The sequence below is a fragment of the Archocentrus centrarchus genome, chromosome 19, assembly GCF_007364275.1.
Source record: "Archocentrus centrarchus isolate MPI-CPG fArcCen1 chromosome 19, fArcCen1, whole genome shotgun sequence".
Taxonomy (NCBI): Eukaryota; Metazoa; Chordata; class Actinopteri; order Cichliformes; family Cichlidae; genus Archocentrus; species Archocentrus centrarchus.
The window spans coordinates 9,599,542-9,612,352 of NC_044364.1; the positions used below are offsets into that span (position 1 = coordinate 9,599,542).

At 39.1% G+C, this 12,811-nt stretch overlaps 1 protein-coding gene across 1 annotated transcript; it reads right to left on the reverse strand.

The window, feature by feature from the left end:
• Positions 1 to 4,352: 4,352 nt before the first annotated feature.
• Positions 4,353 to 11,057, reverse strand: pax10 (paired box 10). The gene is made up of 8 exons (XM_030754632.1): positions 10,837 to 11,057; positions 9,763 to 9,989; positions 9,377 to 9,571; positions 7,783 to 7,865; positions 7,492 to 7,648; positions 7,097 to 7,170; positions 5,658 to 5,790; positions 4,353 to 5,553 (listed from the first exon to the last, which is right to left on the reverse strand). The coding sequence occupies exons 2-8, from the start codon at positions 9,866 to 9,868 to the stop codon at positions 5,453 to 5,455; spliced, it is 849 nt and encodes a 282-aa protein (XP_030610492.1). The 5' UTR covers positions 9,869 to 9,989; positions 10,837 to 11,057; the 3' UTR covers positions 4,353 to 5,452.
• Between the last annotated feature and the right edge of the window lie 1,754 nt (positions 11,058 to 12,811).

The following is a 12,811-nucleotide window of genomic DNA, read 5'->3' on the forward strand; positions in this document are numbered from 1 at the left end:
ATTTAGCGAGCCACAAATGTGCTACAGTGGTAGTACAGATTAAAAGTTTTACAGTTTTACTACTATTTACTGATGTGTCACGTTTGAAGTGGGAAGTTAGAATTTCCGAGTCCTAATCGCTACCCTAAACGCCACTCAAGTCCGATTTGCAGTGGGCACTATTGGATGCCCTCAGAAATCCCACTTGGGGGCCAGAAAGGGCAAAATTTCAATGGGCCCTGCATGGGCTAGCCTACATGTTCCCCCACATGGGTTTTACTGTCAACAAGCCCAGTGTTGGGTGACTTATGCCTCTCTCAAACCATCTTTCTTCTAGGTCCAAAATATGAACACTGGCAGCCTTGAGAGAGCGCCCTTTATCCTTAAAGTGCGCGTGCGCTATGTTGTGCCATGCATTTGTGGAGTGGTTGTTTGATTTCTTCTGTGTAAAAGTCTGTGCAATCCTCACTGCATTGCCCAGCATATACTAGTCTATGTACTAACACTTTGGCTCATGTGATGACTCACATGATTGATCATGATTAATTTTATTCATCATCTCCAGAAACTAAACATTGTAGACTATTTACATTTAGGTTCACATATCTGTAAAAAAAAAAAAAAAAAAAAAAATTGTTCTGTTTAAAAACTTGAAAATACAGATACGCTGGGAAAGAGGCCTCATGTAAACTGCAGTAAAAATATAAAAATAGAAGGAACAAGTTGTGGTTTCATGTGTTCTCAAGCCAACCCTTTAGAAAACTTTTCAGACCACAGTCACTACTATTTTTGACCTGCCTTTGTTTCGGTCAGAGTGTTAAAATAAAAGATACCAGGAAAACATTTAATTGTTCTTCTTTATTTGTTACCTGAGTCACACCAAGTCATTGGCTTATAGTGCAATCACAATCAACAACATTGTGCACAGTAAACATTCTTTGTGCAATCGTATATCCTCCGAAGACCTAGCAATTCATTCTTGTGCTCTGTGTGGGAACTGAGTCTGAGACCTCAAGCACAATTTATGCAATCTATATGAGTCCAGCTGTACTGTCAGTGAGGTGCATTGCAACTTTCACATTTTATGGCAACAAGGAAGTTTAAGTGATACTCATTTTTTGCAGTTATTATGTTTTTATTGCTAAAAATCCAATTGTTTCTTCAATCTAGTAGGATTTCTGAAATGTACAGTAATTTTAATCCTTTCAAAGCAAAACTTTTATTCAGTGTCCTTTTTAGTGGACAGCAGGCCATACTAACTCCCATCATCAACCTAAGTCTGTATTTCAGGAAGCAGAAGAGTGAGACAGACAGGATTTTACTCTGAATAGCAGGGAAGTGAGACTTGTTGCTGTCAGGGGTTGAGGATAAGTTTTTAGTATTACAGCGTGTAGAAGGGGAAATAAGAGCCTTTTCAGTTAAATTCTCTCTCTCACACACACACACACACACAGAGAGAGAGAGAGAGAGAGAGAGACCACTGGAAGGCCTGTGTAGATGAGCAGATGATTCACTTCACAGTCCGGCATCCTTGTACTGGAGTTTGCGCCAGAGCCCTAGCTTATACAATATTTCTTATCCATAGTGGACTTTGGGTGTCATTATTTTACTCTTGTTTAGGCTCGTCAAAGGCTGCCATGTTCTCCTCTGAACTTTCAGCTTCCTGCTCTACTGTCTGGCCCTCCTCCACCCCATCTCCTGCCAGCACTATTGTTGACTAAGTGAATCCTTTATCATTTACTCAACCCTCTGTCATATCATGCATGATCATTGTTAGTGATGCACCCTAACAACCCAGCTTTAGATGTGCAGAATGAAGCTTAATCAAAGTGCTTGACTCTGAGAAGTACTTTGTTTCTATGGTGTGAATGCTCAAAGCTGACAACAGTAACTTTATCTTAAATGAATCATTATAGCACTTATTGTTTGTTTTAGAGTACAATAAAATGATTTTATGACTAATTTTAGAAGTAATTGTGCATTTTTAAACAGGACCACAGTAATAATAAAATATGATTTTTTTTTAAATCAAATTTTTATTTTCATTTTTGTTTGAATCAAGTTTTAAGTCTTCCTTACTACACATGGAAACTGACCCTAGAATCTCAAAGTGATTTGATGATTTCATTTTAATACAGTCATCCAGTCTTCAGTGTAGCTACACAGTCAAACTCACAGCAGGACTGACTGAAAATGATGAAAAATTAAGTTTGAAACATAATTCAGATTTTCAGTGAAAACTGCTCTGCCCACCTTCATTCTCCTGTGTACATCTACACTGATGACGCTGCATTTGGTTTGAGTGCTCTGGTATCTCATAACACATTTTAGAGTCCCATTATGTTCGTAGGTCTGCATTTTCATTCCCTCTGCAAAGCATCACTGGTGTTATCTTTCCTTATCCCCTCCTCCCCCTCTTCCTCTCCTCCCGTCTTTAATTTCTGTTCATCCTCCAGGGCCCAAGTGAGTCAAACCATTAGTGCAAAATGCAGCCCTGTTAATGGCAGGCCAGCTTCCATCATGTCCACTTCATGTCGCTGCCCTGTGGGAAATGAACAGTCTTTTAGCTGCTCGATATATAGCAGTAGTGGTTGACGGCGTGTGTTCCATTCATGCTCTTGAACAAAAGAATCTGAACAGTGAACTCTGGGAAATCGAGTTTAAATAGTCTCCCTGGAATGGACTGATGGTGTTTTCCAGGTTGCCTGTTTGTCCAACAAAGTAGTCTATTACTGCTGGCCTGTGTCTTACAACACTGTGGAAAAGTCTTGTGTCACCCTTTATTTTTTTAAAATATTTTGATGGCTAATTGGGAAATAGGTTCAGCAATTTGAAACATGCATATATATAAATACAGTCCAGCCATCCAATAAGGCAAAACCAGAGTTTGTACAATTCCAGTGAGTATGACCACCTTTATTCTTCAACACAGCCTGAACGCTTTCTTTATAGTCTTCAGGAATAGTTCTCCAGGGTTCTTGAAGGACATTCAAAGCTCTTCTTTGGACATTGGCTGCCTTTTGTTCTGTTCTCTGTCAAGATGATCCCACATGATTCAGGTATGCTTTTACTGCACTGGCATCATGTTTGTAATCATTGTCATGCTGAAAACGTTGTTGCAATCAGATGCTTTCCAGATCATGTTGCATGGTAGCTCAGAATCTGATAGTACTTTTCTGTGTTCATATTTGCATCAATTCTGAGAAAACCCCCACATCACTTCCTGAAATGCAGCCCCTGAGATGAGACTTCTACTACTTCACAGAGAGAAAGTTGAACCGATATGTTATTTTACCAAATTACACACACATAATATTGGACTTGACTAGAAATTAAATCAAACAAACTGCATTTTATTTGGGTATTTGTGATAGTATGGCCACATTTGTAAAACAAAGCCATTGCTTCTGCGTGTAAGGTCACCATTACCTTTTTTGCTTTAAATTTTAAACCACGCTCACACTGAGTAAAATATAAAACACCACAAACTTTAAATTTCTATTCATTACACACAGTTTTATTTTCTTTAAAGGGATCCAAGGCCTTCACAAAAGGGTTGACTCTTGGTAGCTATACAGTACTAACACAACACATGACAACAAAAACAACACAAAGGACTTGTGTGAACGAGTGAAAACACAAATAAATAAGAGCTGAAAGACATTTTATATGAGATGCATCAATAAAACCAATAGTCAGAGGAAAGTGAGCAGAGGGTCAAACTCTGCAGAGTACAGCAACAGCTTTTGTACGATGCTTGATTCACTTCTGCGAGTAGCTGATTGTCTGTAGCGGCTCGTTTTGGTTGTGCACAGTTGTTAAAGCCATTGCTGCTGTATGGACGGAGTTGCATTTATTTCACAGTTAATCTCCTCTACCTCCAGCTTTGATTGTCCCTCACATGTTTGCATTTGATGATTTAAAGGCAGTCTTCTTTTTTTTGTGCCATGTGCTGATTGATTGTCACTGGCTGATAAATATTTATCATGTAGTCTATCAAGTATGTATCATTGCAAACTCTGTTATGGAATTGCTTCTGTTTTTTGATTGATTGGATAAAAAAAATATCTCCACAGCATACAGAATAAGGAAATGTAGTTGATTTACAGCCCCCCCCCCCCCCCCCCCCCCCCCCCCCCCGCCGCCACCCCCCTAAAAAAAATCTGTTAATGCAGTTTTTATTATTATCTAGGTTGATGTTATGATTAGCCTGTACTGACATCAGCATCACTAATATGCAATTCTGACAAATGAAACTTGTGCTTTGAGGATTATTTGAGTCCACAGCATGCTACATTCTTCCCTCCAATAACATCTGACAATATTTCACACTTATCTTCATCATACACAGATGTCTGTACAAAAATATGTGGTCTCAGTGTAATGTTGCTGGCAGGATAGGCAGGATTTACACTTTGTATGATTTTTTTTTTTTTTTTTTCTGGGAGTTTTAGTACAAGTGATTGCCATAAGCAAGTCTAAAATCTTTACTGTAGCCTCACACAGCTTATGCTTAGGGAACAAGCTAGCTATCACAAAATCTTTGAGCTGCTCAAGTAACAAGAAACTGTGGTTACACTTTACAATACGCCTGACATATGCTGGCATTTAGCATTTCTCTTTAAGCTGAAAGCTAGTAGTAAAGTCAAGTTAAGTTTCCGAACCATTTATAATTTAAAACTCACAGCAGTCTCCCGCAGTCTCGTTCAATCAGCGACCCAAGCGTGTGTAGTGGATGGCTGACCTCCCAGAGGATGGTTTTGCTGGAGGTTAAAAACAGGTTTTAATGTGAGACTGATAAAGTTCTCGCTCTAATATGATAGGGTCTTTCCCTTATAATATAAAACCCCTTGAGATGATGTCTGTTGTCAACTGGCACTGTATAATCAAATTGAACTGAACAAACAACATTTTTACAACAAAATACTAAAATGTAAACATCAGGGTTTTTTTTTTTTTTCATTTTTGGCTTTTCTGAGTGGTGTATTAAGATTTAGGAAGACGTGTATCCAGTCTTTTCCCCTGACTTTTTTTTTAGTGCTTTGTTTTTTGGATCATAATATTTATAAAAGCAAAAGCCAGGCTGTGTGACACAATTTTGGAGGGTCCAAAGCTAAGTCTTAACTAGCAAATGTTGCATTAAACCCTGGCTTAATCCTGACTCTAATCCTAAACACACCTCAAACTGATCCTATACCTAATCCTGACCTCAGCGCTATGAACACACTACCCAAAAGTGCAACCTGTTAATACTAAGATAACACCAGTACGACCGGAGTACTGTTAAGTGCAACCAAAGCTGCTCTTGGCTGAATTTGTAAACATTTAATGCATTTTTTGGGGTTTGCAACCCCTTCGAGGCCCCTCTATTGCTCAGCCCTGTACTTCCTTATATCTTTTCTTGCCACTTGTTTTTTTTTTTACATGCCCTTTTTCCTTCTTCTTCTTCTGTCATGCTGGTTGGCAGTGCTGTTCACTGTAATCTGGCCCAGTACTGGCCCAGGCTCTGACTCATGCTCTGCGGCTCAGTTCCTGGGACCTGGACTGGCACTGACACCCCGGGCGATATGAGCCCTGGATGGAGGAAAGGGAGAAGAACAACACTCCAAGAGGTAAGCTGTGAGAGATAACTGACAGAAATAAAGCAAATGGCAAAGTCTTGCTAAATGAACGCTCACCTGTGTTGGAACTGGCTGAGGGTGGAGATTGCAGATGAGGGGAGGAGTACGCTGAAGAGTCAAAGCTGCGCGGTGCAGAAGGGGATGGAGGTAACATGCAGGAGTAGGAGGAGGCCGATTGGGGAGGAATTGACTGGACACAGGAGTAGAGGAGAAGAAAGGTTGATAAGAGATACATACAAAAAACATTATATTATTATGTGATAAAGTCTACTTTTAAACACACAATCATTGCTGTATACTAGACCACGTGGTGTAAAAACAGTTACAACAGCATGGTTTTAGTTTAACCACAGGGAGGTGCTAGAGGTTTGTGGCATGCTGGGAGTGTGGTTCATGCATCTGCAGCAGCTGCAGCAGCAGCACACTTATTTTTTACACTGCAGATGCAAAATGAGTCAAAGTTTTGCTTTGAATCTTGAAATGTTTAAAGATTTAAACATTGCAATAAACATATTTTCAGTAGAAATCAGTCTGTGCATACATTTCTAATGCATTATTGTTGAAGTTCTGACACACATGAAAGAAATTTCACTGTAAAAGCAGAGAGCTGGGCATCCCAGTTCCCTCACAGTCAGCAAAGACACAGCAATGCGAATCATAACTGCCATTTCTTACAAGAGAACCTCAGGACAAAAAAAAAAAAAAAAAAAAGCTGATAACCTAAATCTTTATTTATATAATAGTCTTTTCTTTTTATCAGAGGCTTTCACAGAACATTGCAAACCATCTAGCTTTGACTACTCACCAAACAATGCTAAAGTCTGCCAAGACCTTCAATCCAACAAATCCTTTGCAATAATCATGCCATTAATAATCTACGCAAAAATGGATCTGAAATTCAGTAGTCGAAATACCTGCTTAACAAACTTTGATAAGACGGAGCTAAACAAGTGTACATCTCTACCATCTTGTATTTGGTGCATTGCTTAAAGCCAAACGTACAAACATGAAGAAGCACAAGAAGCACAAGAAACCTTCCCTACAGGTAAACTTATGAAGAAATGGCAGAACCCACGTGACTGTAAAAATGTCCAGATTTAGGCCTTATTTCAGTTAAAATTTGAGACACTAAAAATCAACATTTAATTCATAGAGGAATTTATAATTATTGTTATTATCAATGACTAATCCATCAGTTAAAAAAAATCCATCAATTTAAGGCTGTTACAATTTGCTTAATGCAATAGGTCAAAAATGAAAAGGAGACTTTTAAATTTATCAATAATAATTATGATACTTTTTTTAATAATAATAAAAAATACTACTATGCCTATTATCTGCTGCAGTATCATTTATTTTATTAATTTACATATAAACGTTAATAATTATGGATTTTAGAGCCCATAGGTGATAATAAAAAGGTTCTGCTCTGTTATGATGACTTTGGCATAGTTTGGAAGGTGCTGATCATAAATGATGAATGATGAATGTCCAACCTGGACTCCAGATGAGAAAACTGACAGGGAGCTGTAGCTGGGCAGGGACGACTCAGCCTGACTCAACATGGACCCTGGAGAGACACAGACACAGGGAGCGGAGCGATACACGGTGAGCATGCGCGCACAAACTTACGCACAAGCGTCTCAGAGTGGAAATGTTTTAATATAGATGCACTCTAATGGAGAACCTCTAATGGTTTGCCAGCCTGCAAATGTCAAGCAGGAGAGCTCTGAGGTTCATAATTATAAACCACTAAAATATTGCTGTCGCCAAATGCATAAATTATTGAGAGAAAAGGTAAACTCTTGCTTTCAGTTTACTCATGAGCAAGCTAACAAACATGCAGCTGTAACTGCAATCACATCTTGCAGGGTGGGAACCCGGCGTTTACCTGAACTGCTGCTGTGCTGCTGATGATAGACAGACGTGTTGAAGGAAGTGCTCAGGGGGGCTTGGCTCTGCGAGCAAGAAGTCACACCGCCTGACCGCCGTTGATTACGCAGCTTCTCCTCCCTCCTCCACTTGGCTCTTCGGTTTGAAAACCACACCTGTCAGAAAGAGTCCTGTTAGACTCGTTTGTCTTGCTGTAATAGTTACATTAGACTTTCTAGTTCAGATCCTGTTAATTAAGCCTAATAAATAAATAAATATGATTGTAGTGGAGGACTGAGGCCTTCCTCACCTGTATCCTGGCCTCAGGTAAATCGATCTTGTTCGCTAATCTCTCCCTTGCAAAGACATCTGGGTAATGTGTCCTTTCAAACTCTGTGGAAGATACACAATGCAAATCTTAACTGGGGATTACAGGCTTAGATATAATCAGAATTAACCAGAAATAGATTTTTATAGACTCATTTTGACAGATATTAATTAACCTGCATATTGGGCAATTACTGTTTAATATCAGCATTACTAATTATCTTTCCTTGGAACATATAAATCCAGGATGCTGAGCTGTATCCTTACAACCATTTGTAAAATATTTATCTGTTGCACTTTGTATAAAATATTTATGATTATGGAACACGCAGAAAGTTCATATGAAAGGATTCAAGTTGAGGAGCTGTCTAAGCACTTTATTTCAAAGAAGGCTGACTAAAACTAAACTGAAGAAAAATCCTAACCCGTTTTCATTTTGCCATCATTTATTGCATTTTTTTTTCCTTTTTAATTCACTGCAAATTTGTATTGTGTGTCACTTACTTGCATATAGCGACTGCAACATATCTAACAAACAGCATGGCTTGATATGATCCTTCCCTTGAAGACTGAAACCAGACACTTCCTATCAGTGAGACTCTCAGTTTTAGAGCATCAAAGAAGTTCACTTATAGTTGACAAACTGCTGACAGTTTTGTCGTTGACAAGTCAAAACGAGAACGTGCCTCACCCTTCAAGTGGCAGACTGAGTCATCCTGATGAACTCGGAAGTTTCAGGTTTACTTATATAGATGTCTGTATAGATCGAACTGTTTGTTTCAAATTTTAATAAAATGTCAAAAGAGAACTCAAAACAGATAAGTCAGCGGGGCTTGTAATTAGATTTGATTTTAAATATTTAACTAACTGAGGTTATGATTCCTGAAAAAACCTAAATAACACTGGCAACACTTCCTTAATAAATACTTAGTTCGCAAAGATAATGATAGCTCTGTAAATTGAGTCTCACAAATTGTTATAATTGGCTCGGTTATAATTGGCGTCCGTGTCAACACATGATTGTTATTGTGCCTCGGCTGTGCAGTGAGGTCAGTGTACCTCATTAATGTCATTTGCACAGAGTGACCACAGTGATACATTTCCACTTGGCTGCACAGTGGACATTGCGTCCTTATTTAGCTCAAGGGCCCTTTGCAGCCATATCCAGTCAAGGGTGGCTTTCTGACCCCTCTCAGAGGGTATCGGGCTACAAGGGCCAGATCTTTCTGCATAATACAAACACAGCAAGCATACATTATCAAAAACCTCTGCTCTACCCATCACTGGAGGCTTTTATGGATCAAATTGGGACAATTTGTTGAGTGAGGATTGTGCAGAAATTGCATCTGGAAATGATTATTCTCATCTACAGGCACTGATAAAGAGTCCCCCGCCATTTAAGAAACTCCAGCAAACAAGGTGTAAAGACTATGATCCAATAGAAAAGGTGTTGGCAGGGGGGAAAAAAGCAGTAAGACGAGCTGTGTCATGACACACTCTGGTCTGGCTTGCGCCTGTGGAGAGCAGCGATTGGCTGGAAAGCAAGGAGAGTGCTGTGCGTGCTTGCATGGCCTGACCTTTCTCCAGAGCCTCAATCTGCTCCTGCGTGAAGCTGGTCCTGTTCCTCTGCAGCTTCCTCTTGAGCTGCAGCCTCAGCTGAGACTCCTCACCCTCATCCCGCTCCACGGGGACTCCTCCTCCTCTGCCTGCTCCTCCTCCCCCTGCCTCGGCTCCCATGCTGCCCTCCGTGTCCAGCAGACATCCCTCAGACACTGGCAGCGAGGAAGGTGACAAAAGAGATGTGTGTTATGTGTGTGTGTAAAGAAAATTCCTATGAAGAAGAGTCACATGTTAGGATTACAAAGGAGGCTGATATAGCCAATAAACTACTTTTAAAGTGATTTAAAGTCAGAAACTTATTCCTCCTCATTGTGAGCACTGTGCTGAAAAAAAGTCCTCTCACCTGTGCTGTGTTGTGTCTGAATTGCAGTGGGATCATGGTACCAGTTGTTAGGCCCACTCCAGTTAGAGCCGCTCTGTAGGTTCAGCATGGTTAACTTCTCATACATAATATGAGTATCCAAACCACCATGTAGAGAATTAAAGGAGCCCCGTCCTGTGTGCGTGTTTGTCCCCGTTTACTGTCACCTTGGCTCTTCTCTCCCTCCTTCGATCCTCCACTTGTACCTCCTAAGTTGGGGTAGGGAGGGGAGGTTTAGGGGTAGGGGCAAAGAGGAGGAGAAGAAGAAGAAGAAAAAGAAGAAGAAGGAGGAGGAGGGGTTCATATCGCATGAGTTCACACATGGTTGGCATTGTGGTGAATTAGCCTCATGATGACAGGCAGAAATGGAGTTAGTTACATGCTTGCTGTCGTAACGAGTGTGTGTTATACATTGCTAGGCTAGTATACCAGAGGGAGATAAGGTACATTAGAAACCACTTTGAAAGGCAGTACATTTATGATGTTACTTGCTCTCAGCTCCTTTTTTTTTTTTTTCCTGGTAAACCCAAACATGTACGTAAGTCTGTGTAGCCAAAAACTGCAATCACATACAGCGACTCTGTGAACAAGATCTGCCATAAAGCATCCAAACCAAACCCATGTTTAACGTTAGCTATGAAGGATAAAGTAACAAAAGTATTTCATTTATCAGTGTTATCAGATTAAATAAATATAAACTCAGCTCTGACGTACACAAAAAAACAAGAATTCCTCACTTCTTCTATTCGGTTATATTTTGGGGTGTAAAAATTCCCTCCTCAGAGAGTCATACAAGGAAGGTAAAGGTATGTCAATACTATGCCACATCTTACATACCCCAGCAGTAACAAAATGTCAAAGATCAAATGTAATTCATTTCGATCAGGGGGGGTGCATGGACGACAATTTAATAATCAACTAAATTCCAGAAATCTTTTAAATAAATATCAGTGGCGGCGACGCTGATCCCAAAGCCTGCACTAAAATCAGTAATCAACGAAGTACGAAGAATGAAACACACAAGCGCTCTCTCCAACACGATTTCTCCAAACTTACCGAGTGTCCAGATGAAATGATGAGGGGGTCCTGTGTGGGTTACTCTCCTCCTCTGTGGACCTCTATTCCCCTGGTCTCCCAACGTCCCTTGTTCTCCAGCTTTGTTGACAATACCGTGTGTCTCTGTGTGTGTATGTGTGTGCGTATGTGTGTGTGTGCAAAGAGGAGAGTAGGAAAGAGATGGAGAGAGTTAGACAGGGTGAGAGCAAGTGAAAGAGGGAAAGGGGGGGCTCTGGAGAGAAATGCGTCTGCGGGCACTCTTGTCCTCCAAGCGATGAGGAGAGAGAGAGAGAGAGAGAGAGAGAGAGAGAGAGAGAGAGAGAGAGAGAGAGAGAGAGAGAGAGAGAGCCACCGAGGGGTGACAAAGTGAGTCAACATCAGTGTCAAGTTTGAACTTAATGCCAGCAAGAGGAGGAGGGGAGGCCAAGAGAGAAGAGCATAAAGCACAGATAATGGAACGATAGTGGATGATGAATAGATGATGGAATTCAATTTTAGCCATAAATTACACATAAATATCCAAATACAACTAACAGTCAAGTATCTCGCAACCAGACATGTGACATAATTAAACTCAATGTCTACACTAATGAGGCCTAATTTGTAGAGATTCTTGTTTGGATGTCTAAATGATATGATTAACAAAACTTTGACACACTTACATGTACCCACTGCTGTACTGTTATTGTAAAATGTGGTGATTAGATTAGAATTAGATTATTGGGACTCATGATGATTGATAGGATATCAGTCTTTTAGTAAATTACATCATTACAATTAGTTTTGGTATCTTAGAAAATAAAGGAGTATATGGTTCCATTCATCATGGAAATTATGTGATTCAGTGCATGCATTTAATAATATTTGTGGCATGTGAAACATGTCACCATTATAAAAAAAATGTATGCAAGCAAGATATTATTAGTTTTACTGAGTAATATTACAGTTAACATTATCATACATTATTGATTCCAGCCTGTGTATGATGCTGGATTGACTAAGGATGAACAGTCATGTTACTAAAAACATAATTAGATCATAAAGTATTTGTTAGAACTAGAGATTAAAAGATATTAATGAGGATAAAAGGGAATTTTCAACCTGTTAATAAACTATAGATAATTATTTCATTTTTGATGACATAGTGTTACTTGTGAATAAAGTGTATAATAAAGTGAATATATTTGAAACCTTTTGAATGACTGGATATTTGTTCTGGAAATCTGAATTAAAACAGTAGATTTTTTTTATTTTAAACAAGCGGCATATTGGTTTGAGATTTTTGAAGAAGAAAATGTCATAATAATATCGTAATATACATTTAGAATATCTGATGTTATTAGATTGGATAAGTTAAAATGCTTTTTGACAAAACATCTTGCATCTTTTATTATTTGCAGGTTTTTTTTTTTTAAATAAATTGTTCCATCTGTAAAATAACAACAACAGAAAATAGATTTAAAAAACATACTTCACAATTTTCTTTAGATTAGATTTTTTTGGCTGTAGTTCCAAAACACACAGATTTTCATTTTAGAATAATAAGAAATAATAAGAAAAGTAGAAAATGTTCAGATTTAAGAAGCTGGAGCCTCCAAATATCAGGTATTAATGTTTGAGAAATTATTGTATCAGGTGCAAATAATTTCGGATTTGTTTTTCCCGTCTGTGATCTAAATAATTTAACTGAGCCCGGCTGTATTTTTTCTGTAGTTTTCTAAAGCCATTTGATAACATACAGACTGGGTTTTTAAATCGTGGCACCAGTGTTTCAGGCCTGGTTAGGTGCTGCAGGTGGTCGGGTAGTTTTTGTTTTTCTGAGAACACCCAGGTATTGTTCCTCCACTATAACACAGAGCTCAAAGCTATGGGACAATGAACAAAGGCAGCATCTGGCCTCGCAGTGGGTTAAAGAAGAACCATACTGAAACTCTTGGCGATAGACACACAAGATCTGATGTTAGGTGTAAGTAAT